Consider the following 27,126-nt stretch of genomic DNA (forward strand, 5'->3'; position numbering starts at 1 on the left):
GTTACACAACATTAAAAAACGGAGAGTCATTTTTAATGTTATGTAATAGATTTATTTATACATATATATATATATTTATACATGTCCACACAAAGTCCATGACTAAATATTATGTTCATAGTTGTACAGGGTTACAGATAGCTGTTTTATTACGTTACTGAGAATACAGGCTACACAAAATTGAATGAGTCAGTAAAATGACTCAGAGGAGAACCACATACTCCTGCTTTTCCCTAAGCAGTGTTAGTGCCATCTAAATTGTCAGAAAGTGAAATTGAAATATGCAGAGCCATCGTTGAACATTCCTATTACACAACCCCCAGCCTGTCTCTCACAACTGCTAGGTGCAGTAAGAGACAGGCTGGCCCTCAGTAGGCTGGAAACACTATCCAACCAGATTGGTGGTCAAGGCAATATGAAATGGAAACAGCCTATAACTGAAAGCTATATTTAAATTCTTATTTCATGAGGTGAAATGAAGGGAGTCACACAGAGGCTTTCATGTCAAAGCATTTTTTTTTTTAAATATATGGCTATACATGCTTCTGTGCTTGTTCATAGGTTTGTCCCAGAGCATGATGATGTATGCTTGTGTTAGCTTTCATAGGCATTGACATGTGTAGTGCATATATATGACTTGCGACTTGTTCCAAGGAAAAAGCAGATATCCAGATATAAGCATGAAACCGACACTCACCATAGCCGATTCTAGTGTGGGTGCATTCATAGGAAAGCCTCAGTCAATGCCACTCCCTGGGTCATGACCGGTTGCACCCCGAGGAGTGGCAGTGACTAAGGCTTTCACATGAATACACCCACACTAGGATCAGATATGGTGAGCGGCGGTTTCATGCTTATGTGTTCATTGCTCACTGCATTCGTTTTTCTTACACTGGCATCCCTGCTATCCTGAGTGCCAACGGGGCCTTACACCTCAGCCTGGAGTGGCACCACCAATCACTAATGGTGTTAAAGCAGATATCCAGATGTTACATTGTTCTAGAGCTCTTTACCACAATTTTTTTAACTATCATTTCCCTTATGTCGACCTAAAATACGATAAGTTAGAGATTTAGTCAGAATATATTTGTATATATTGTATATATTTGTATATATAATAATATTTCCGCGTTGTTAACATACCTTTATTTTTTTTTTTCTTAGGAAATGAAATTCGAACTAAACCTAATTATCATGATTGTGATTGGAATTACTTACCAAAATCATCAATATTTGCTTACGAAGAAAATCAGGAACCACAACAAATATTTGTAGACTTAAAACAAAGAAATATGGAGGTCTCAGAAAGTGCTTTACATCACAAAGATCACCGGAGCTTGTACATAGAAACTACTTTTAATTCAGGGGAACTTGATCAACAGCTAACCAAACAATGCGATCACATTGACTTTGAGAAAAGCCTTGGTATTAGCCAGCCATTACTTTCTCTCTCAGGGCTGGAACACTCTAGCACAGCACAAGACTCTCCCAGGAGTGCAAAAGTGTCTTTTATATTTGGGGACCATAATCTGGACACTATAAACCCTCAGACACTTGGCTATGAGAGATTGCTGGATGAAAGCCCTGAAATGTTAGATAAGCAAAGTGTAATTTACTTAAACAATGCCAATGACATTAAAGACCTAGACTTAGCGTCCGATACCGAAAGCATTGATTTTGCTGCTAATGCTGTTTATGCAAATATATCTGAGAGTAAAATCTTTGGAAACACACAAGGAATTGAAGAGCCCCTTCTGTTACATGACATATGTTATTCTGAAACCACAGATGATGTTGAGGACGAAGATGAGGCAAGTTGTGAGGAAGATCTTATGGTGCCAGAGGATAATAGAACAGATATACTTAGCATGTCAGGATCCAGTGATGATATCATTGATCTGACCTCACTTCCACCACCTGAAGGAGATGACAATGAAGATGATTTTTTGTTGCATTCCTTGAACTTGGCTATTGCCGCCCCTCCTCCTGGTTTCAGAGACAGCTCGGATGAAGAAGACTGTCAGAATCAGTCTGCTTCAGGTGTCAGTGTGTCTGTTGATGACATCCCTGTCTCTCTAATAGATGCTGTTCCAACAAACACAGATGAAAAATGTGAGACAACCCTAGAAGAAGTAGTAGTAGTTTCAAATCTACAAGCAATGCAAGATTTGGCTGTGTCGGAGGAAATCCAAGCAGATGACACCTCAGGTTCTTTCACCATTGTGACATTTATTCATTAATGTACAGACCCATTATTCCATCCCTTTGAGCCCTCTTTTGTGCTTTGTTTTTTATTTATAAACCTTCAAACCATCCCTCATTTTATCCACAAGATATTTTTTTATGATTTCAATTTTTTTTTTAATTATGAAACAACTATGATTCTTAGAAAGGTATGCTTACAGTTGGTTTAATCATGTTATCACAAAAAAATATTGCTGTGTGGGAATAATACATTAACATGGTGGTTTCTTTTGTGGCACACAGGTGTAACAATATTAAGAGCATATAGTCCAGAATCATCATCGGATTCTGGTAATGAAACAAACTCCTCGGAAATGACAGAGAGTTCGGAACTGGCCTCTGCCCAGAAACAGGCGGACAATCCATCTCGAATTATTTTTCCAACTGGTGAAGGTTACCAGCCACTGATAGCAGAGCAGATGGAATTTTCTCTTGCCAAGAACCAAGCTGGATGTATGTCTCTTAAATCTTCCTCTTCCTTAGTGAATCGGCAAGCAGTGGAACTCCAATCAAAAGCTGTGCCTTCAAAACAAATGCTTCATTCTGATAACATTGAAATGGAACCAGAAACCATGGAGACAAAATCTGTCACCGACTACTTTAATAAAATGCAAATGGGGTCCTTGGTGTATGCCTGCAAAAGAAAAAATAAACCAGATGCAGAAATGAAAACACATTTTGACATAAATGTTACTGTCAAAAATCAAGTAGGTAAACAAACACAAAGTGATGGGGAAATGAAAGCAAAACTAGAAATGCATCCCTCTAAAGATTGTCAACAACTCAGTAATTTTAATTTGGAAAGAACTGCTTTTCGTAAAGACAATCAGCGATGGTACAACACCACTGATAAGGGAACTAGTGACAGGTTACCATCAGGAACCATGTATGCTAAGACATTGCCAAGGCTTTCTGGTGTAGCAAACAGCAAAAATGAAAATAATAGCAAAGACGACATAAATATTGAAACTGTGCTTTCTGACCATGAGGATATATTTATTTCCAATGCAAACTTCAGTTCTTCTTCCAAAGAACTTGGTGAGTCTGATGCTGATGACAACTCTACAGAGAATATTTCTAAATTAGCAGATATAGATCAGAGCATAAACAGAATTTGTGAGTATCACATCGCCAAGAATATTTCATCACTTCAGAGTGAAGGACACTTTTCTCTGCAGAGCTCCCAGTGTTCATCTATGGATGCTGGATGCAGTACTGGTAGCAGCTCATGTGCAACTCCAGTTGAGTCCCCACTGTGTTCATCAGATGTTAAACATAGTCTGTCCGATACACCGGTAAAGAGTGGAAATTATGTAAGCCCTGATGAGAGACAGTCGATCCTTCCAAACCACGGGGCATCATATCCAGAGCTGCATCAACAAGGTGACACTTCTTGTCACAGGATCAATGTTTCTGCACATACATCAGTGAATACAGACCCAATGTTTGGAACCTTAAGGGATGGAAGTCATCGGATTTCTAAAATTAAAGAAACCACAGGTACATCACTAACTGTTATACACACTATGAGGGGTTTTGTAAGTACAAACTGTATCTTTGAATGCATAGGTTTATACTGTATTCGATATACTATCTACTACAAATTCATACAGTATGTGTATATATCGATTTTTTAGCATGGGGAACCTCTATTACTAGCATAGTTGACAAAGTACAAATGTAATAGAGCAGGTTTATTAAAGAAAAAAATTGTTCTGCACTTCTGTGACCCGTTTTCAGCAGACAGCACGCTGAAGCCCGTTGGCGGCCAAACCAGGCTTGAAAAAGATTGCGACCATATGGTCGGGATCCGTCCACATTCCTGGACTGGCTCCCAGCTCAGCCTCCCAGTGAGCAGATGAGAGCCTGAGCTGGCCACTCCCACCCCCTCCACAGCCCAGCGCTCCAGTGAGCGCAAGGGGGGCAGGGCAGACAGCGGTGACTGACCAGCTCTCTGCTCAGGGAGCTCTCAGAACCGAGCGATTGATGGTGTTTAATTGCTTGGTTCTCAGCCTTAGAGCCAGCAAGGGAACATATGCAGCATCAGACAGATGCTGCATCCACCTAGGTAAGTAAGATAAAAAAAAAAAATACCATACTTCTCTTTTAAGGTACCTACTTTTGCCTCCACAGTGATGCCTTCCTCCCCACTATACCATTGTAGTCAATGGAAAAATACATACTTCCAGCTATGGGACATATACTTTATGCAAACTCCTTCCCACTTGCCACAATGCAATTAATATACCCTAAGTGACTGATCACCAAGTTTAATGGTGGGAGGGTGTAACATTCATCGTATGGATTAGAACACCTGTGAGATTTTTATTGATGTCTGTGTGTCCCTTAGGGAGATTTGTCCTGTTTACTGTTATCACTGAAAGTGAAAGAAAATCCTGTACCCAGAACAGTAAATGAGGGGACATCTTCCCATGGAAACACTAGTTCGGCTGGGCTGGATGACAACCTGGGCGTCCCTCATTTTCCTCTCGCTTCCTGTTTTGGCTATGGCAGTTAAGAGAAATCTCCCCTAGGTTTAACTAGAGATGTAAAATTTTCTGAAATTTTGAAGCAATGGGGAAAAATTATAACTTTGGGGAAATTTAAAAACAATTCAGTGTTGAGTAGTTTTACAAATTGAAATAATTTTGATTCTCAGGTGTCATTGTATGAAGGTATTGTGTATTTTTGTGAGGAAGTAGTTTGCTTGCTTGAAGATGTTGCTGGTGAGGAAATGCTTTGTGATGATCGAGAAGCAGCAGAGTGTTTCTGGAATGAGAACTCTGGAGGGAAAAGCCACTTGCACTTTTCTTCTGGTCCTCATCATTTTATCACTCAACTGTAGGAGGTACAAGATGGAGCCCACAAGCAAACAAAACTGGAGCTCTTCCCCTGCAGTGACCCCTAGTGGTAGAAATACATGTTTTTCTTGTTTGAGAACTGCACTGAGAATTATAGTGTTACTTGAATTATATTCCAAATATTCCATATTTGCTTGTCTTCACCTGAGCCTGAGGAGAACTTGCAAATATGTAATACTTTAGATAAAATCCCAGAAATCTTTTATTAAGGTCTTTTTGTTATATACAGTACCTGTCACCGAGAATGTGTTTCCAGCACGACGGCATCGCGCTGATTCTCTGCGAGGCGGTGCCAACATCTCGCACTCGCTGGAATAGGAAAAGCACATTCCAGCGAGCGTGTCATAGAAGCGACAGGGATCCGACTAGAATTCCCGCCAAGTTTAGCCGCGACGTTTGGTATGAATCATGAGGGGGAACTCCACGACAAATTTTAAATGAAAAACCGGCATGGGTTCCCCCCCAGGAGCATACCAGGCCCTTAGGTCTGGTATGGATTTTAAGGAGAACCCCCCTACGCTGAAAAAAGCGTTGGGGGGATTCATACCAAACGCCGCGGCTACAATTGGCGGGAATCCAAGTTTTTTCTTTTTCAGGCCTTTCAATTTCTAGTTATAACCCTTCCTTACTCTATCCAAAAAGAAAAAAAAAGTTGTGCCTTTAGTTCTTTTTTAACCCATTCAATACCAGACACTTTTACCCCCTTCCTGCCCAGGCAATTTCCAGCTTTTTGCACTGTCACAATTTGAATTACAATTGCATGGTCATTGCATATGAATTTTTTATATTTTTTTATAATTTTAGTTCCCAAAAATAGAGTTTTCTTTTGGTGGTATTTAATCACGGCTGTATTTTTATTTTTTGCTAAATAAATGAAAAAAGACTGAAAAGTTTGAAAAAAGACTAAAAATTTTGCAAATGCATAATCTTTCTTCATAAATTTAGGCCAAAATGTATACTGCAACATTTCTTTGTTGAAAATAACCCAAATCAGTGTATATTTTTTACTCTGTAGGAAAGTTATAAAGTCCACAAACCATGGTATAAATATCTGAAAATTGATCAATCCTGATGTACTGATGGCCTATCTAATTTCTTAAGGCCCAAAAATGCCAGGACAGTATACAGTACACATTTCCCCCAAATTACCCCTTTTTGGGAAGCAGATAGGTCAAGATATGAAGTGATAGGCATGATGAGTATTTTAAAGTTGTAATTTTTTGTCACAACTTTTTGGAAAATTAAGAATTTTATTTTTTTTAAATATATATACAGTGAGGAAAAAAGTATTCAATCCCCTGCTGATTTTGTTTGTTTGCCCACTGACAGAAATTATTAGTCTATAAATTTAGTGAGTGAAATAAGTATTTGATCCCCTATCAATCAGCAAGATTTCTGGCTTCCGGGTGTTTTCTTTACAGGTAATGCTTGTTATCTGTATAAAAGACACCTGTCTACAGAAGCAAATAATCAGATTCCAATCTTTCCACCATGGGCAAGACCAAAGAGCTGTCCAAGGATGTTAGGGACAAGATTGTAGACCTACACAAGGCTGGAATGGGTTACAAGACCATCGCCAAGCAGCTTGGCGAGAGGGTGACAGCAGTTGCTGCGATTATTTGCAAATGGAAGAAACACAAAATAACTGTCACTCTCCCTCAGTCTGGGGATCCATGCCATAGCTCACCTCGCAGTTTCAATGATCATGAGAGCGGTGAGGAATCATCCCAGGACTACACGGGAGAATCTTGGTAATGATCTCAAGGCAGCTGGGACCATATTTACCAAGGAAACAATTGGTAACACACTATGCCATCCTGCAGAGTCTGCAAGGTCCCCCTGCTCAAGAAAGCACATGTACAGGCCCTTCTGAAGTTTGCTAATGAACATCTGAATGATTCAGAGGAGAACTGGGTGAAAGTGTTGTGGTGAGATGAGACCAACATCTAGCTCTTTGGCATCAACTCAACTTGCCGTGTTTGAAGGCGGAGGAATGCTGCCTATGACCCCAAGAACACCAGATTTACTGTCAAACACGGTGGAAACATTATGCTTTGTTTTGTTTTGTTTTTGCTAAGGGGACAGGACAACTTCACTGCATCAAAGGGACGATGGACAGGGCCATGCAATATCAAATCTTGGGTGAGAACCTCCTTTCCTCAGCCAGGGTATTGAAAATGGGTCATGGATGGGTATTCTAGCATGACAATGACCCAAAACACACGGCCAACGCAACAAAAGAGTGGCTCAAGATGAAGCACATTAAGGTCCTGGAGTGACCTAGCCAGTCTCCCGACCTTAATCCCATAGAAAATGTGTGGAGGGAGGTGAAGGTTCGAATTACCAAACATCAGCCTCAAAACCTTAAAGCGGTCCTCCACCCTAAAGTGGAGTCCCGCTGATCGGAACCCTCCCCCCCTCCGGTGTCACTTTTGACACCTTTCAGGGGGGAGGGGGGTGCAGACACCTGTCTAAAGACAGGTATTTGCACCCACTTCCGGCCACACGATACGGGCGAAAGACGGGCATTCCGTCACATCCCGTCTGTCGCCCGTTGTGTGCTGGGAACACTCGGCTCCCAGCACACAGCGTGTGAGCCAATCGGCGGGCGCAGCGCGACTCGCGCATGCGCCGTAGGGAACCGGGCAGTGAAGCCGCAGCGCTTCACTTCCTGGTTCCCTCAGCGTGGATGGCGGGGGGAGCAGCAGAGTGACGAGCGATCGCTCGTGCTCTGCTGCGATCGGCGCTGGACTCCAGGACAGGTAAGTGTCCTATTATTAAAAGTCAGCAGCTGCAGTATTTGTAGCTGCTGACTTTTAATATTTTGTTCCCATGGCACATCCGCTTTAATGACTTGGAGAAGATCTGCAAAGAGGAGTGGGACAAAATCCCTCCTGAGCTGTGTGCAAACCTGGTGGCCTGTTACAAGAAACGTCTGATCTCTGCGATTGCCAACAAGGGTTTTGCCACCAAGTACTAAGTCATGTTTAAGTCAGGGGTTAAATACTTTTTTCACTCATTAAAATGCAAATCAATTTAAAACTTTTTTCAAATGCATTTTTCTGGAAATTGTTGTTATTCTGTCTCTAGCATTAAAATTATAGACTGATCATTTCTTTGTCAGTGGGCAAACGTACAAAATCAGCAGAGGATCAAATACTTTTTTCCCTCATTATATACTTTTTTCCCTCACTATATATACATTGTTTTAGCTGCTATTTACCACTGTTTAAGAGGCGCTTTTAACCCGCACCAGCGGCCAAAGAAGGGGTTAAAAGCACCTGTGTTGCGGAGCTTCCAAAGTGATTTTCAGGCGCTGCCCATTCATTTCAATTGGAGGACCGTTTTGGGAGTGCTAAATACAGCGCTCCCAAACTGCCCCAAAGATGCTGCTTGCAATACGTTTCCTAACGTCCCGCAAGCACACTGCCCCAGTGTGAAAAGTCACACTGAAATTAATAAGAGGCGGTTTTCAGGCGCTTTACAGGCGCTATTTCTAGAGCTAAAACGCCTGAAAACAGCCTCTGTGTGAAAGGGGTCTAAGGAAGATTTTTACATTACCCACTTAATCCCCGGACCATATTGCTGGTCAAAGACCAGAGCACTTTTTGCGATTCGGCACTGCGTCGCTTTAACTGACAATTGCGCGGTCGTGCAACGTGGCTCCCAAACAAAATTGGCATCCTTTTTTCCCCACAAATAGAGATTTATTTTGGTGGTATTTGATCACCTCTTTAGTTTTTGCGCTATAAACAAAAATAGAGCGACAATTTTGAAAAAAAATTATATTTTTTACTTTTTGCTATAATAAATATCCCCCAAAAATATATAAAAAAACATATTTTTTTCCTCAGTTTGGGCCGATACGTATTCTTCTACATATTTTTCTAAAAAAAATTGCAATAAGCGTTTATTGATTGGTTTGCGCAAAAGTTATAGCGTTTACAAAATAGGGGGTATTTTTATGGCATTTTTATTAATACTTGTTTTTTACTAGTTATGGCGGCGATCAGCGATTTTTTTCGGTACTACGACATTATGGCGGACACTTCGGACACTTTTGACACATTTTTGGGACCATTGGCATTTGTATAGCGATCAGTGCTATAAAAATGCATTGGATTACTATAAAAATGCCACTGGCAGGGAAGGGATTAACACTAGGTGGCGGGGAAAGGGTTAAGTATGTTCCCTGGGTGTGTTCTAACTGTAGTGGGGGTGGACTGACATGGGGAAAGGACTGATCTTCTGTTCATACATTGTATGAACAGAAGATCAGCATTTCTCTACCTGAGAGGACCGGGAGCTGTGTGTTTACACACACAGCTCCTGGTCCTCGCTCTGTAACGAGCGATCGCGTGTGCTCGGTGGCAAAGTCGGGGGCGAGCGGTGGCGCGCGCGTGCACCTCCAGCGGCGCGCACACGCCCCTAGTGGCCGATTCGAGAGCCGACGTATAGCTACGGGCTCTCGCGCAGGGGAGCCGACCTGCCGCCGTAGAACTGCGGCGGCTGGTCGGCAAGCGGTTAATGACTCAACTTTATACATAAATAATAAACTGTACATACTTCTGAATATAGAAAAACATCTCATATATAATGATCGTGAACAAACCAATAATAAGATAGGTCATCTGATAAAAATCTCACTCTGAATGTGGACATGATTTGGTGAGGGATGGAAGCACCTACTGCACTGCTCTGTGAAGCATTAGTGTGACATAGAAGAGATAATGCCCATTAATGGAGCCTAATGCCGCGTACACATAACTGTTTTTAATGTCATGGAAAAAACGACATTTTTCTCGATGTGATTCTTGTCAAACCTGCCTTACATACACACGATCGTGAAAAAAAATGCTCGAGCAAAGTGCGGTGATGTACAACACGTATGACGGCACTATAAAGGGGAAGTTCCATTCGGATGGCGCCACCCTTTGGGCTGCTTTTGCTAATTTTATGTTAGTAAAAGCTTGGTGAGAGACGATTCGCACTTTTCAGTCTTTGTGCTTTTCAGTCTGTTGTGCTATCTCCCAATTCATATGCATACATCTCTCCAGGAGGGATCAGCACAGGGAGAAAAACTTGTGGGGAGGGTATGGCGATATGATCACAGCTCAGGACACCATTCCTGTGGGGAGGGTATGGCGATATGATCACAGCTCAGCGCAGTCCCACTAGGGAGAGCTGTGATCATATCGCCATACCCTCCCCACAGGAATGGTGTCCTGGGTGTCCGTATGACCACCCACTCTACAAATAATGCAGTCCACATATCAACAAAGGATAACAATCAGTTGTGTCAATGCATTTGTATCCCATCAGATGGCCAAGATATTCCTTAGGCGCCCTTTACATCAAAATCAAAATTAATTAAATATTATTATTATTATATTATAAATATACCCATCTTGCAAGCAAAATACCTTGGATGCTAATTATGTTTAATACTTTTCATTTATCACATCATCTCAATACTCAAAATTTCTAATTATGAGGAAAAAAAGGAAAAAGGCTGTATCGGATTTTATTTTATTTTTTTAAAAGGCTTAAGGTGGTTGTATACCCCGCTTGCACATTTTTACCTACAGGTAAGCCTATAATAAGGCTTATGCCGCGTACACATGGTCGTTTTTTTGTGATGAACAAAAAACAAATTTTTTCTCATGAAAAAAAACAACAGCAAGAATTTGAGAGCTGGTTCTCAAATTTTCCAACGGGAAACGTTTTTATCGGAAATGCAGATCGTCTGTATGCAATTGTGACGCACAAAAATCCTACGCATGCTCGGAATCATTAAACTTCATTTTTCTCGGCTCGTCCTAGTGTTGTACATCACCGCGTTCTTGACGTTCGGAATTTCCGACAACATTTGTGTGATCGTGTGTATGCAACACAAGTTTGAGCCAACATTCCGTCAGAAAAAAATCCAAGTTTTTCTTGTCGAAAATTCCGATCGTGTGTACGCAGCATTACTGATCTTTTAAGGATTCTGATCGTTTCAATGTGATCTCTGGATAAAATTTGTCATATATGAGTCAGTTTTTTTTTTTCATTCAGCCAGCGAGTTAAATAAAAAAAGTGACCCAATTCCCCTATCCATGCATTCCCCAATGTTTTACTGTATTCTGACTTCCCCGCTGTCAGAATACACAGATCAGCACCGAAGCCTATTGCCTGCGGCGCTGATCAAGCAGCTTTTGTCTGACTAGCTGAATTCCGACGATTCAATTATGCCCTGTACACACGACCGGTTTTCCCGTCGGAATAAACTCAGACGTTTTTTCTGACGGTGTTCCGACGGAATTCCGCTCAAGCTGTCTTGCATACACACCATCACACCAAATTCCGACCATCAAGAACACGATAACGTACAACACTATGACGAGCCGAGAAAAAAGAAGTTCAATGCTTCCAAGCATGCGTCGACTTGATTCTGAGCATGCATGGTTTTTAGTGCATTGGAATTGCATCCAGACGAACGGAAATTCAGACAGAATTTTTTTTCATCTGAAAAATTTACAACATGTTCTCTATCTAATTCCGTCAGAATTTCCGACGGGGAAAGGCAGATGGGGCATACACATGGGGGCAGATTCATGTACAATGGTGCAGATTTGCACCGGCGTGGCGCATCATTTTTAGACTACACCGGTCCAGCGCGGAGAGGCAGTTAGGTGATTCAAGATACTTTTTTTGTCTACGATGCCCCAGCGGGGCGGATTTTAGACGGCGTAAGGCGGGGTAAGGCCAAATGGGAGTCACCCTATGCTAATGAAGTGCCGACCGTGGCGCAGGGGTCTTAGACCGCACATGCGCAGTGACATGCAGGGGTAAATGCCCCAATCTGCACATGCTCAGAACTGCGCCCTGGCGTGACCCCTGAGCTACGCCGGCCCACTACCAACGCCCAGTCCATAAATCAGCCCAGACTTCCGCCCTGCAGGTGCAAATGTACTGAAGCTTTTTTTTCCGAAGCTAGGTCGTTTGCAGTGTGTTGGGCTGGTGATGTCATCCTGCAGGATTCTGGTTAATTCCAGGATGACTTCACGGCTGAATCTGTAGGTGCGATACACCTCCAATTCCCCCATGTAAAAGACGTCAATGCGCGTGCGGAATATCCTCTCCCGTGCCCTCCTACGTGCCCGTCGACGCAATAGTGCAAGGACCACGACTGCCCCTGGCATGTTGGCACACAGATGTGTTGTCCAGCAAGTGTTGTTGCTCAGGTCGTCTGTAACGCTGCTGCTTTAGCTGCTCTCCAGCTGACCTGTGCAAGTCTGGTGCAAAGTTACCCCTGCTTTTATGAGGGGTAACTTGGCGCCGGAATTTTCTGGTCCGCACACCGGGAGTAGCCTGCGCCGGTCAAGCTTAAGTTGATGAATCGGCCCAACAACCTCATTTGCATATTTAAAACACAAAAACCATGGCCGCGCCAGATCCGACCAGCGTAAATCTGCACCAACACCAGCGTGGAAATGTTACACCGAGGCGATGAAGTCTATTTGGAGGCGTAATCTGGTTCTCTGGGTACGGCGCAGCGATCCGCCGGCGCAAATCTGCACTTACACCGCGCATCTCCCAAAAAAACGGTGTAAGCGCTACATGAATCTGCCCCACGGACGTAATATCTGATGAAAAGCTCCCGTCTGACTTTTTCCGTCGGAAATTCCACTCATGTGTACGAGGCCACAAGCAATTTTGATTCTTGGATGACCAGCTTTAGACTCTGTTAGAGCTGCAGTTGTCATGGAGTTGTACGTGTGATCAGTTATGACAACAGCCATCTGATGGTTTGACAGTTCAGTAGAGAGCACAAGCAACTGTTAGATTTATCATTCACAACATGCCTTAAATTCAATTGTGGAAAACAGTTAAATTGATGGGTTAAGTTCTGCTTTAAGTTAATACCCTAATGCATGTTTGAAAAGCTGAAACTATTTACTCAATGACCATAAATGTATAACTCCTTTTCAGTAATGTGTTGGAATCCATTGGTCATGATAACAACTGCCAAACACCAAAGCCATAACTTTGCAAGAGTCCTGTAATGTCTAACTGTTAAAGACAGACACGCAGAAATAAAAGTATGATGCAACTGTTTAATATTAATGGGTAAATGGTTCCTTTTATAGATGTTGCATTTAGGTTCATCCCAAGAGACCTTTGGTAAAACTACCATTAGGCCTCATGCACATGGGAATAAAAATCGCTGCTTTTACAGACGTCCAGCATATTTTTTTTATGCCTTTAAACTCAGTTCAGTGTTAGCCTATGTGGCCATGCACATTGATCCATATTCTAAGAGCAGCATTAAGAGGCATAAAAAATGCCCCAAAGCTCTGTTTAAAGAGGAGCTTATGAGCGTTTTTTACTCACGAACATGCATAAACATGAATATGAACGCATAAGCAGGGGCAGACTGACCATTGAGTCACTCGGGCACTGCCCGAGGGCCCCATGCCACTATGGGGCCCCATCAGGGATGCCAGGCTCAGTAAAACCAGGGACAGTATGTGAAAATCTATGTTTTTTTTACATGTGTCCCTGATATGTCCGAAACCGACATGCTTTTGATGTGAACATCCCGAGATTATAGCTACCCTGCCTCTGCACTGCCTCCTGGCATGGTGGCCAGCTGTAAGCCCAGGGGCCCCATAATCTTCTATTGCCTGGGGGCCCCATGAGTTGTCAGTCCGCCCCTGCGCATAAGCACACGCATTCTGTGGCTAGTAATCATCAGTGCCATTGCAAGCATTTTACCATGGATGTGGAGGTACCTTACATGGTTATTTGCTCATATAACTTATATTGGTCAGGAGGTGGTACCTTACAGTATTAATTACTCTACTGCATTTAGCTATTATTGTCAAAACCAGGCACTTCCACACTGGATATTGTGATAATGTGACTTGGACCATTTACTGTATATCTTGTGCTAGCCATGCTGAAAAAAAAACCTGAAAAACTCTACACTAAAACCTTCCCTCTTGGTCTATCTTTTTCAAATTATCATGCTTTGAAGGTCAGCTTTTGAGAAACTTTCATGAGAGATTAATATGTATTTTGCCATAATAATGTCTCCTTTGAGAATGTTAGTTCCCTGACTGTCATTCTGATGCTTTGACGTCAAAGATATTTGAGTCGCTGAAACCAAGTCTAGAGATAAGCCGTTCTGACATTTTTTTAAAAGTCATTTACAGTTCTGGAACTGAAACTTTCTAAAGTCAGACATAGCCAGGCATTTATCATTTTTAGAAAGGGGACAGCAATGGCAGGCCTCATACTTCTTTCATAACTAGAGTTACCACTCTTTCTTTAAGCCAAACCCAAACGCTTTAGCAGCGCACTACAAATTTTTTGTTTAAGCGAGTATGCTGAGGTAAAGGGGAACTCTGAGGTAAGGGGCTTTAGTTTTAGTAAATCAACCCCATAAAGCCTATTAAAAAAAGCATAGATCACATGAGAATGGAAATGAACCAACTACAAATAATAAAAGTCCAAAAGTTTGTGAGCTTTTAATTTTACTGAAATTTGGGCCTAGTATTGAAAGTTTTCTATAGGAGAAAGTAAGTGACATAGTGATGACAGGCTTGTCAACTGAGACATTAGATGCATGGTCTTAGCAGAAACAGTATACTGTATATACTATATGAATTCATGTTTACTTGAGAAATGTGTACAGTATAGTTTGCGCATTTAAAAATAAAAGTGGATCTCCACAAATTAACGTTCCTAGAACGGTTTTTTCAAGTACGAGAAAAATGTGATTGTGGCCACCGCTGTTGACCTTCTTTTGAAAAAGCTAATTACTTGGCTGTTTTGCTGACCCAATGCCCACTGGCTTCAGTAATTTTAGAATCATTGATCCAAGATAGTATGTAGGTCAGTAAAGTCAGAAGTGCTTATCAACATGTTTGTTCCTGGTCAGTGACCCAAAATGTTAAAACAGGAGTCAACATAACTGGCAGGCTTCTAGCAATTTCAAAGTAGGAGGCCAGCAATGGTTACATGTTTACATGGTTAATCTGGTTGAAAAAAGACATCCAGTTTAACCAACAAAGAAAAGAAAAACACACACAAATAGAAAACCTCCATATACATTATCCTATAGTGGACATCACTAAATGGTGGACCGCTGTCCAAATGTCGACTATGTCACAGGCAATTTCTACCTATTGACGTCGCTCTGTAATCCTCACAGAGCCGACAGCAGGAGGTGGGACAGTTCTGGATGGAGGACAGAAGCTGCCAGGTGATTGGCTGCTAAGATGAAGAATGAAGGATGGTCCTAGCAACCAATCACTATCTTGCAACTCCCACCATCCATCCAGACATGCTGTGCCTCCCTGCGACCTCCGGTCTGTGTAAGGTAAGGCAGTAAGGAGTGAAGCTAAGGGGGTGAGGACACTAGTGTGAAAGGCTGAAAAGAAGCCGAGGAATGTGTGTGTTGAAGACAGTGATATGGGAGGGCTCATGACATTAAAGTTAGAGGAGCCTAAGGACTGTAAAAAGTAGGTCTAAAGACATTGAAGCGGGGAAGCTGAGGACTGTGATGTGGTGGGCTGAGGACATCAAAGTGGCGGGGGCTGAGGACCATGATGTGTGTGTGTGGGGGAAGCTGAGGACATTAAAGTGGGGGCTGAGTGTGATGTGGGGAGAGGGGGCTGAGGACAATAAAGTGGAGGGGTTGAGGACTGTGATGTGGGGGGGCTGAAGACAATAAAGTGGGGGGATCTGAGGACTGTAATGGGGGGCTGACTGTGATGTGGGGAGAGGGGGCTGAGGACATTAAAGTGGGGAGCTGAGGATTGTGATGTGGGGGGACTGAGGAAATTAAAGTGGGGGGGCTGAGGACTGTCATGTGGGGGGTGCTAAGGGCTATTGCCCTTGGCACCCCCCACATGACAGTGGGGGGACCTAAGGACTGTAGTATGGGGGGGCTGAGGACATTAAAGTTGGAGGAGCTGAGGACTGGAATGTGGGACAGCTGAAGACATTAAAGAGGGGGCTGGGGACTGGAATGTGGGGGGGCCGAGGACATTAAAGCGATGGAAGCTGAGGACATTAAAGTGGTGAAATTAGGACTGTAATGTGGGAAAGCAGTGGACATTAAAGTGGGGGCTGAGGACATTAAAGTGGGGGCACCTGAGGACTGTAATGTGGGGGGGCACAAGACATTAAAGTGACGCAAAAGTCATACGACTTTTGATCCGACTTTGTCCTGCAACTTCATGTCCGACTTCCATGCGACTTCAATGAACGGGATCTGACTTTACCAGGTACCTTTGAGTCTGGTAAGGGGGAACCGCATGGGGTCCCCCCCACAATCCATACTAGACTCTTACCTGAGCATGCAGCCTGGCAGGTCAAAAAAGAGGGGGGTGAGCAAGTGCCTGAACCATACCAGGACACATGCCCTAAACATGGAGGGAGCTGAGGACTGGAATGTGGGGGGAGCTGAGGACATTAAAGTGGGGGGGGCTGAGGTCTGTAATGTGGGGGGGCTGAGGACATTAATTGGAGGGACTGAGGACTGTAATGTGGGGGGAATGAGGATATTAAAGTAGCTGAGGACATTTGTGGGGGGGGGGGGGGGTGAGGACATTAAAGCGGTAAAGTGGGGGAACCTGATGACTGTAATGTGGGGGGGCTGAGCACATTAAATTGGGGGGGGGAGCTGAGGACTTTAATATGGGGGCTGAGGAAATTAATGTGGGGAGGCTGAGGACTGTGATGTGAGGGGCTGAGGACAATAATGTTGGGGGGGATGAGGATAGGATGTGGGGGGGGGGCTGAGAAATGTAATGTGGGGGGGAATGAGGACAGTAATGGGAAGGGGGCTGAGGACTATGAAGTGGGGGGGGGGGGACTGAGGACTGTAATGTGTGGGGATAATGTAAATAGGGGTAGAGGACAGTTCTGTTAGGGGGATTGATGTCAAGGAAGTGTAAGAACACTACTGTGAAAGGGGTGGAGGGGGTGATGTAAAGGGGAGCTGAGGACACTCATCAAGAGGGGATCTTTATGTGAAGGGGGAGGGGAATGTAATGTGAAAAAGGGGACTGAGGATGCTGATGTAAGAATGGGTTCAGATCTGTGCATGAGCATTAGGCGCACACGTCGTGGGTAGGTCAGCCCATTTTAATGTGCTGCCTACCCACAAGAAACACAGAGTAAAAAGTCCTTGACCTTTTTTTCCAAAATCACACTGCACCAAGCTGCATGGTGCTGCAGCATGCGGTTTGGCACACGTGAAAACACGCCACGGGTACCGACATGATATCCAGACCTCTGCTGGAAAAAATGTTTTACTGACTGCCTCAGTGAATTTTCATGGTCCCATGCTTCACACACAACAGGTTTCCTTTACCAAAGAAATGTGCACACCACACACAACATTTTCTGGTAACTTTTATTTGCTAGGAGCAGATTTGTAATTTCAGTTGATAATAATAAGAAAGAATAAGAAGTACCCAGCACATGTAGCCTGTAGCTTTGCAAGTGTACTGCCAGTTATGTTGATTGGATTTCTATTAATATCTTTCATACTTGCTTCAATGCTCTTAATGTATAATTGGCTGGAGATTGATTGCGGAGTTGCTTCAATACAATTATGATTGTTTCTAGAGCTGTGTCACTCTAAATATGGAGCACAAAATAAATAAAAGAAAGTCTACAGAGTGCTGGGAGAAATACTTCAAATATGCAGAGGATCTATTATCAGATCAGGTGTCATCACACTACACAAAAGTAACACATACCTCCCAACATTTTGACGTATGTAGGCATATGACACGCCCCTTGCCACACCTGCTAAAAGGAGATTTTACTGGGAAAAAAGGTTGATTAAATCCACAAGTGCTTTTTTTTTACCACTACTATTCCTTTATATTGGCTTTTTAAATTTACAAATGCAACAATTTAGAATTTGGATGAAAAGTTCAGCACTGGGAAACACTTTTTGAAAGATAAAACGTGCATTTTCTATACATCTATATAGATGAGACCAAAATGAGGGACAAATGAGAAGGAAAGAGGGACATTGTTCCAAATCAGGGACAGTCCCTCCAAATTAGGGACAGTGGGGAGCTATGGTAACATACTGAATGTATTACCATATGCATAAATATATCAAAAGAGATCAAATCCTTCCCTTTCTATAACTAAAATTCACCACATTGTCATGTATTCTGCTAGTGTGAAAATTGAGCTATGCAGAAATAAAACAGTGGCAATATAACTCAGAAAATTTACTAAAGGTTATCCTTGAAACCCCATCCTGGAATAACAGCAGCACATGTTATAGCAATAATTACAGTGCCTTGAAAAAATATACATACCCCTTGAAATTTTCCATATTTTGTCACGTTACAACCAAAAACGTAAATGTATTTTATTGGGATGTTATGTGATAGACCAACACAAAGTGGCACATAATTGTGAAGTGGAAGGAAAATACTATACTAGAAGGACTATAACGGTACCAAAGGGGTAAAAAAAATATCAAAATATTTATTTATACAAAATTTTAAACATGAGAATGTACACATGTACCAAGAGCATGACATCAAGAAAACACAAAATTGTTTCTTCTCAGTGGTTGCAGTAGGGGATGAGAACTCGCTGGAACTTCAACACAGGTTGCGTTTCATGGGAACATAGCCCGCTTCTTCAGGAAAATATCACACAGTCATACACTAAAATGAACAATATATATATCAGATTACAATCATATTTTGTTACTCAGTATAATGGCTCAGTAATCTATTGCCATACCTCAAGAATAATACAAAAACATATAGATGTAATCAAAAATGATGTATGGTCTTCATACAGTAAGCCACTGCCACCTCCTGGTCGAGTGGAGTAGTCCACATACAACCATCAGGGAGACCAAGGGCCTAATCCACAGCCAGCGGGTGTAACTTAAATATTCGGATTTAAGTTACACCGCCGGAAAATTTCTACCTAAGTGCCCGATGCACAAAGCACTTACCTAGAAATTTTCGGCTGTGTAACTTAAATCCAGCCGGCGCAAGGCGTTCCTAATTTAATGGGGCGAGTCCCATTTAAATTAGGCGCGCTCCCACGCCGGACGTACTGCGCATGCTCACGACGTCATTTTCCCGACGTGCTTTGCGCGGTTTTACGTTGTGCCGGGTTTTGAGAATCGCGACGGGCGTAAAAAAAAATACGATTTGCGGCTGGAAAAAAAAAAATTGAAAAAAAAAGACAGCGACGCGGGATAGAAGGGTATACTTTTACAAGGCCTTAACAGTTTAGGCCTTGTAAAAGCAGCCCTAATATTGCGACGGCAAACTAATACTTACGGAGAAAAAACGAAGCGTAAAAGCTTTGTGGATCTCCGTAAGTGCTAATTTGCATACCCGAAGCAGCATTTCGACGAGAAATGCCCCCAGCAGCGGCTGCGGTACTGCATCCTAAGATCCGACAGTGTAAGTCCCTTACACATGTCGGATCTTCTCCCTATCTATGTGAAACTGATTCTGTGGATCAGTTCCATAGATAGAAACAGGGATACGACGGCGTATCAGTAGATACGCCAGGGTATCCCTTTTGAGGATCAGGCCCCAAGATCCCATATACTTGTTTTATGTGCATATCTGAAATGATATATTATATGAATAACCCATGTAAGTATAACACATGCCATACATATGTAACCATGTAAATATACTGGTGGGGTCATAGGATGCCTTAATGTTGGGTCCCTTATAAATGAAAACTACACCCCTACTCCCCAGTTTGGTAATAAATATCTATTGAGGTCAATTATGCTGCCTGTGGTTACTGGCAACACTAAAGGGAACACCCACCATCCTAAAAAAGCCCTAACAGAAAGGACAGTATTATTACCCCATAGGGGATATAGTGTAAATACAGACATACCCTACTTTTAAGTACACAATGGGACTTACTTACTATCGCTGAAAAGTGCAAAATCAGGCTCACTTCTGCATAGAAACCAATGAGCTTTCTAACCCCAGCTTGTTCAATTAAGCCTTGTAATAAACCCTAGAAGCTCATTGGTTTCTATGCAGAAGTAAGCCTGATTTTGCACTTTCCAGTGATAGTAAATACGTCCCATTGTGTACTTAAAAGTGGGGTATGCCTGTATTGCTGATGTTAGACACTTACCCAGAGTTCTTAACCCTCCAAGGTGTGACCAGACGTCAGATGGAAAATATTCTATGGGAGATGTAATATGGTATGGCCAGCCAGAAATCCCATAGTAGCTGTGCTCTGTGCATAGACAGTTCCTACATACCCTGATACAGCCAAGAGTCTATATAGACTATGGGGCAGAGACTGTCTCATGGCTTGCAAAGCTGCCAATTAGTGTCTCCAGCTGAGGCAAGGACATAGTTGGCGCCAGAGCGCTGCAAACCACGCAGGGAATAACAAAAGCTCAAACAAGGAGACACATAAACATTCCCCAAAGCTGGTCCAAAGCACCACATGAGCACAGGGCGTACATAAGTATTAAACTAGGCTACATCCACAATAGTAGATCAAACAGTTAAGTATGGATATGTTATGCAAAAAAAACATTTCATATGATTAATAAATATCACCTTTGAGCTGCAATTCCTGTGGAAAAAAAGTAAATATGTCCATGTGCCATATAGGTTTGCCATATGCTATGACAAACTGGAAAAAAATAATAGAGAAAGAGTTCTCCGCAACAATTGAACACTGAGATAAAAATGTATTATTTTGGCTTCAATAAAATCAGAGTTCAATGGTATATAGCTACACTCCCAATACCGCAGAGACATTTTTTTGTAGTGACATACTTTAGGCAGGTACAAAGTAATATAACATGCATTAGTTTTAGGGCGGGCTATATGTGTACAGTCAGTATTTGGAAAGATCCTCAAAGTAAGCATTTGGCGCAGATTCAATCTATAGAATCAAGGCACAATAGGGAACCCAGTTCACTTTATCAACCCCTAAGAATGCCATTCGCCACATGCATGAAGCATACACAGACAGGGCACATATTAATGTTCAGTATAGATGTTATATCATCATGCACAGTGAGCAGTATATGGTGGCAAGGTGGTCTTTGAGCAGTACATGGTGATATGGTAGTCATTGAGCAATATGTAGTGGCAGGCAATCAGTGAGCAGTATGTAGTGGCAGGACAGTCAGTAAGCAGTACACAGTGGCAGGGCAGTCAGTGAGCAGACACTTACCACAGGCTGGAGATTTTCAAGGCTCCTATCTCTGCTCCCCATTTTCGTCTGCTGGATAAGCCAGTGCGGCCACCTGTGGGAGGAGGGAACAGGGACATCCCTGATCCTACCTACCACCTCTGGCTGTCCAAGGATAAGCTGCTGAGCTCCATGATACAATGCACCAAGCATGGAAAAATCAAACCTGAACTTCAAGGAGAAAAACACAGGCTTCCCGATAGAGCTTGGTGGGGAAAGAAATATTATAAGCATAGTTTACAAAGATTTACTTATAGAAAGAGGTGTGACATCCATACTGACATGCCATTCAGTAAATTAGTGATGAGCAAGGAGAGTGAAAAAGGTGACATGAAGAACAGAAAGATAGATTTGGGTGTCATTAGCATACAGTTGGTATTGGAAGTCATAGAAGTTTATCAACCTACCAAGGGAGAAGGTATACATAGAAGATAAAAGGGGTCAGAGAGGGGCAGAGTTTTGGTGGGCTTTTAAAGAAAGAGGAGAAGGAGAAGAGGAAATAGAGTTGTAGGTGTCACTGAGAAAGTGCTTAGATAGGTAGTCGGAGAACCGGGAAAATGCAGAGTGGTGGAGATCAAGGGAGTGGAATTTTGAGGTGGAGTAGGCGGTCAACTGTATTACAGGCAGATACCAGCAGAGAGGAAGAGGCTTTGTAGCTACCACTACAAATGACAATCAGTCAGTTTGAGACATTTGTGCAGGTCTTGAGTTATTTAATTATATCACTGAGCTCTGATATTGTTGAAGTAAAATACACTTTACAAGATCTAATGCTTTAGAACAGGCCTTAAAATTTTAAGTCCTGAGCTACTAGCCAGGCCTTAAGCATTACTCGCCACCAGCTGCTTCACCCAACCCCTGTCATGCCCCGCCCCTAAACACGCCCTCATAAATTATCTCACTTTATCAGTTCCCATCAGTGCCCATCAATGCAAACTCTCCAGTGCCCATCAATGCAAACTCTCCAGTGCCCATCAATGCAAACTCTCCAGTGCCCATCAATGCAGTCTCACCAGCGCCTATCAATGCAGCCTGATCAGTGCCCATCAATGTAGCCTCACCAGTGCATGGGGATCAGAGAGAGAGAAAAGCAGGAATCTCCCGCTTTGACACAGCATGGTTTTTAATTGCCCGGCGGCCGCAGTCAAACGGAGTCTCCCCTCCTGGACCAACTCCTATGATAGACGTCACACTACTTCAATTTCCCGGTTTTGTACCAGTGTGCAGTCTATCATAGGAGCCGGTCCAGGAGGTGGGACTTTGTTTGACTGTGGCCACCAGGCAATTCAGATTGCCGCTCTGTGTGATCCAGCCAGGTCTCTCCTCTTCCTCTCCTCCCTCTTCCCCAGGTTGCTGGCCAATCGCTGGAAGGAGAACGGCTCCCATTCAACCCCGCCTGCTGGCGGTGCCCGCCACCCTCCTCGGAGGCTGCCCCACTCTCGCCCTCAAGTTTTTTTCACTCTGCAAATACCAAAAAGTCTCTTCCTTTTCACAGGAATTGCAGCTTAAAGATTATACCTGTTCATCAATTGTGCCCAACATTTCACATTGTCATATTTATCCCTGTGATGTGTTTCTGATATTCTAGGATGGTGTTCCAGGGATAATATATAGAACATACTGACTCATATTGCGATTGGTTTGTTTTCACATAGCTCAATTTATTTGGGGGAAATGTTTTCATGTTAGCAAGATACTTGACAATTTGTAATTTGCATTTTAAAGCAAAACATTCAATGTGTAAAATATAAATGGCATCACATACTCTGTGGATCGGATCATTGCCCTCCTGCTTATTGTTTTTTTGTATTTGTTTTTGTTTTTTATGTGGTCCCTTTGTAAAGAAAAAAAAAATCTGTGGTGAAATTCTACACATCAGATGATATCCTGTCCTGTTTTTTTTTTTTCTTTTATGAGTCCCTTTGTAAAAAAAAAAAAGCTGTGGTGAAATTCTACATATCAGATGATATCCTGTTATCCTTCTACCTACTTAACAAATGATAGGGGGATAGCATTAACTGTGGGAGGAAAATACTAAGGTAGCCACCTTTTCTGGGGAAACCTACCAGGTTTATGATCCACTTTCCTAAGAGTCGGTTCACACAGGGGCAACACAACTTCCAGCACGACTTTGGGAGGCAACTTGGACACGACTTGAGTAGGAATCATCAGGCAACTTACAAGGCAACTTCAAGTTGCCTGCTGGACAGTACAAGGCAACTTCAAGTCGCCTCCAGGACATGGGGCTTTCCAGTGGCCAATCAAACAACAATCAGCTCTGTGGGAGGGAGGGGGAGGGAGGGATTTGCCTGAGAAATGTATGTTATCTTCCTGTATTGTTGCTTCAGTTAAGACAGTGATCCGACTTCTGAGGCAACTTCCATTGAAATCTATGGGTACAAGTTGCCTACAAGTCGGATTGAAGTAGTACAGGAACCTTTTCTGAAGTCGGAGCGACTTCAGTAGTGTGCATTAAGACGGCTCCATTCACTTCCATTGATTTTCTCAACCGCGCGACTTGGGACGACTTGGGGAGACTTCAAGTCGGATCCCAGGTCGCCCCTGTGTGAACCGGCTCTTAGACTAGAAAAGACCAGCCAGTTAGGGAGTATTCCCTGTGGCAAATATTCTTTAGGTAAATATGTATTTGTTAATTCACAGTTGATTTCTTATAATTATCTTATGTAAATAAAATGGAAGTAGAAATGAAAATAAATAGCATAAAACGTCTTTTTTTTTCACTAGAGTTTCAGAAATGCTTAACAAATATCTCTGTTTTTCTACTACCCCTAGTGTAGCTTGGACAGAGCCTGCAAAAGGAAGACGAGGAGATGGCATGCCTGCAGCTACAGTTAAACACCCTAAAGGTGACCCTACTGCTTCATCCAGCATTTGCTCAGAGTCAAATGTGCCAACTCAGAAACCAGACCCTCTCCATTTTCACCAATGGAACCAGGCATGTGCAGCAGAAATCAGCCCACACCAATATGATATCATAGGAGGAAGTCTGAAAATGCCACATAACAGAAAGGTACTGCGACGGAGCAGCAGCGTAATTACAAGATCCTCAGGCATGGATACAAGCGACAAGAACATTTCCTCAATAAACTTGTGCTTGGATGGAGTAGAGAAGGAACCCTCCAGATCTGAAAAGCGGTTTGAGCTCCCAATGGGGAAAAAGCTGTCCAAAAGTTGTTCCCATAGTTCTGTCAATTCTATCAGTGAGAGCAAAGATGGCAAAAGGTCTACTACTGGTGGTTCTATGCAAAAGGTACAAAAACAATCAAGGTCACTCCCTCTGTTGAAATTAGATGCAAGCAATTGGAAATGTCGAGGGCCCTTTAGTTACTGCTTCCAAAACAAGCAAAACAATGGTGACGAAGAAGAGGATGAATGTGAAGAGATAGACAATGGGAATAATAATGAGAGCAAAGAATTATCATGTGTGTATGTACCACAATCACCAGCGGAAGGGCAAAAAGGAGATTTGCCCACATCAAGCGGTGGTAAAGAGCTAGAATCTCCCAGAGCCACTATAGTAATGGCCACAAAATGCATCGATAATGATCAGGTTGCTGGACAATCTGAATTTAATGTCCAGAACATGGACTTCGATGAGAAGATTGCCAGAATAAATGCACTAAAAGAAACAGTTTATGCAATACCTGATGGATTTCATGCTGCTCAAAGAGATGCTAACGATTTACTCTGCCTAATACGATCAAACCACTCTGGAAAGGGGGAAGATGCAATCTTGGATACTCATGACCAGGAGCTGTCTCAGTACAAACAAAGTTTGTCCTCAGAGTCAAGACAGCTTGGAAGTGCCTGCAAGAAAATGGCCGCCACAGACAAAAGCCCAGAGGAAATGCTGTCGGCCATGACCTCAAGTTTTCATATCCTTTGTTGTCTAACAGAAGCTTGCATGAGACTAGTGAAAGCTGTGAACTCTGAAACACAGCAACAAGAAATTGTAGCAAAAATAGATGAAGTGGTGCTGAACTACATCTGTTTGCTGAAGGCCGCTGAAACCACATCGGTAAAAATGTTTAATGACCCCAATGTTAAACTCATGGCTCGACATTCTAGTACTATGGCTGCCGTTGTAAGCACACTAACTCGTTCTCTTAAAACGCTTTTGAACAAATAAAGTAAGACAGTCATTTCATAGACTACCTTAATAAAGCCATACGTGAACTTTACTTTACATGTGTATAGACCAATGTAGATCACATTACCTCTCTGTTAGGATCTTATACATATTATCCAGCCTATAGATATAAAATTGAATGAATCACTTTACTTATCAGCAACAATTGCTGGTGTAGTGCATCCTACTTTATAAAGTTAGCATTCAAAAAACATAATGAAACACAAATACTTCTCTTGCATTATCTGCAGGCACATTATATTAATATGTAACCTTTGCTGCATCTTCCTCTTTTCCTTCAGTCCATGTCATGTTAGAGATAGGAAAAGGAACCATAATGTAAATAGACAGTATTTAATATTTTAAATTATCATTTTTAAGCTCTGAAATTATGAAATATGTTTAAATTTAAAAAAGGTCCTATGATTTACTAGAGAATATATAAATATATATATATATATATAATAAATTGATTTTTTTTTTTTTGTTCATGCTGTGTATTTGTTGTTCTTTAAAGGAAAACGGGAAGATAAAGAGTATTGCCTTTAAGTATAAAGTATGTAGACAATGAACACACCCCTGCTACGCATCCAAGGAACTAAGGGCCAGATTCACGTAGAATTGCGGCGGCGTAACGTATCGTAGATACGTTACACCGCCGCAATTTTTCATCGCAAGTGCCTGATTCACAAAGCACTTGCGATGAAAACTACGCCGGCGGCCTCCGGCGCAAGGCGGGCCAATTCAAATGGGCGTGTGCCATCTAAATTAGGCGCGCTCCCGTGCCGGACCTACTGCGCATGCTCCGTTTCCTAACTCCCACCGTACTTTGCCCGCCGTGACGTAATTTTTTCGAACGGCGACGTGCGTAGCGTACTTCCGTATTCCCGGACGTGTTACGCAAACGACGTTAAATTTTAAATTTCGATGCGGGAACGACGGCCATACTTTAGACAGCAATACGATTGCTGACTAAAGTTAGGGCAGGTCAAACGACGACTAACTTTGCGACGGGAAACTAGACTAGCGGCGACGTAGCGAACGCGAAAATCCGTCGGGGATCCGCCGCAACTGCTAATTTGCATACCCGACGCTGGTTTACGATGCAAACTCCACCCAGCGGCGGCCGCGGTATTGCATCCTAAGATCCGACAGTGTAAAACAATTACACCTGTCGGATCTTATGGATATCTATGCGTAACTGATTCTATGAATCAGTCGCATAGATAGAAACAGGGATACGACGGCGTATCAGGAGAAACGCCATCGTATCTCTGTGGTGAATCTGGCCCTTATATAGGGAAACTGTTCAAGCCCACAAGTGTTTTTTTTTCATCAATATTTTTTCATTCTTTCATTGGTTTTCGAAATGCAACTATTTAGAGGTTGGATACATTTGTAGTGTAGTAAAACACTTTAGGTAGTTAAATACAGTTGTGCTCATAAGTTTATATACCCTGACATAATATATGATTTCTTGGCCATGTTTCAGAGAATATGAATGATGACACAAAAACTTTTCTTTCACTCATGGTTAGTGTTTGGCTGAAGCCGTTTATTATCAATCAACTGTGTTTACTCTTTTTAAATCATAGTGACAAGAAATCATAAATTCTGCCAGGGTATGTAAAC

General features: G+C 42.5%; 1 protein-coding gene across 2 annotated transcripts in view; it reads left to right on the plus strand.

Moving 5' to 3' along the window:
* The window catches only part of FRMPD4 (FERM and PDZ domain containing 4), a 456,264-nt gene extending 430,337 nt beyond the window's left edge, over positions 1 to 25,927 (plus strand). The window contains exons 16-18 of one of the 2 annotated variants that reach the window (XM_040336513.1): positions 1,165 to 2,208; positions 2,488 to 3,744; positions 24,138 to 24,221. In XM_040336513.1, the coding sequence (XP_040192447.1) occupies positions 1,165 to 2,208; positions 2,488 to 3,744; positions 24,138 to 24,142 (2,306 nt within the window). In that variant the 3' untranslated portion in view covers positions 24,143 to 24,221. Of the gene's footprint in view, positions 1 to 1,164; positions 2,209 to 2,487; positions 3,745 to 24,137 lie in introns of both variants that reach the window. The other variant, XM_040336512.1, reaches the window with a different exon arrangement.
* The last annotated feature ends 1,199 nt before the right edge of the window (positions 25,928 to 27,126 follow it).

Source organism: Rana temporaria, chromosome 2 (assembly GCF_905171775.1).
Source record: "Rana temporaria chromosome 2, aRanTem1.1, whole genome shotgun sequence".
Lineage (NCBI taxonomy): Eukaryota > Metazoa > Chordata > Amphibia > Anura > Ranidae > Rana > Rana temporaria.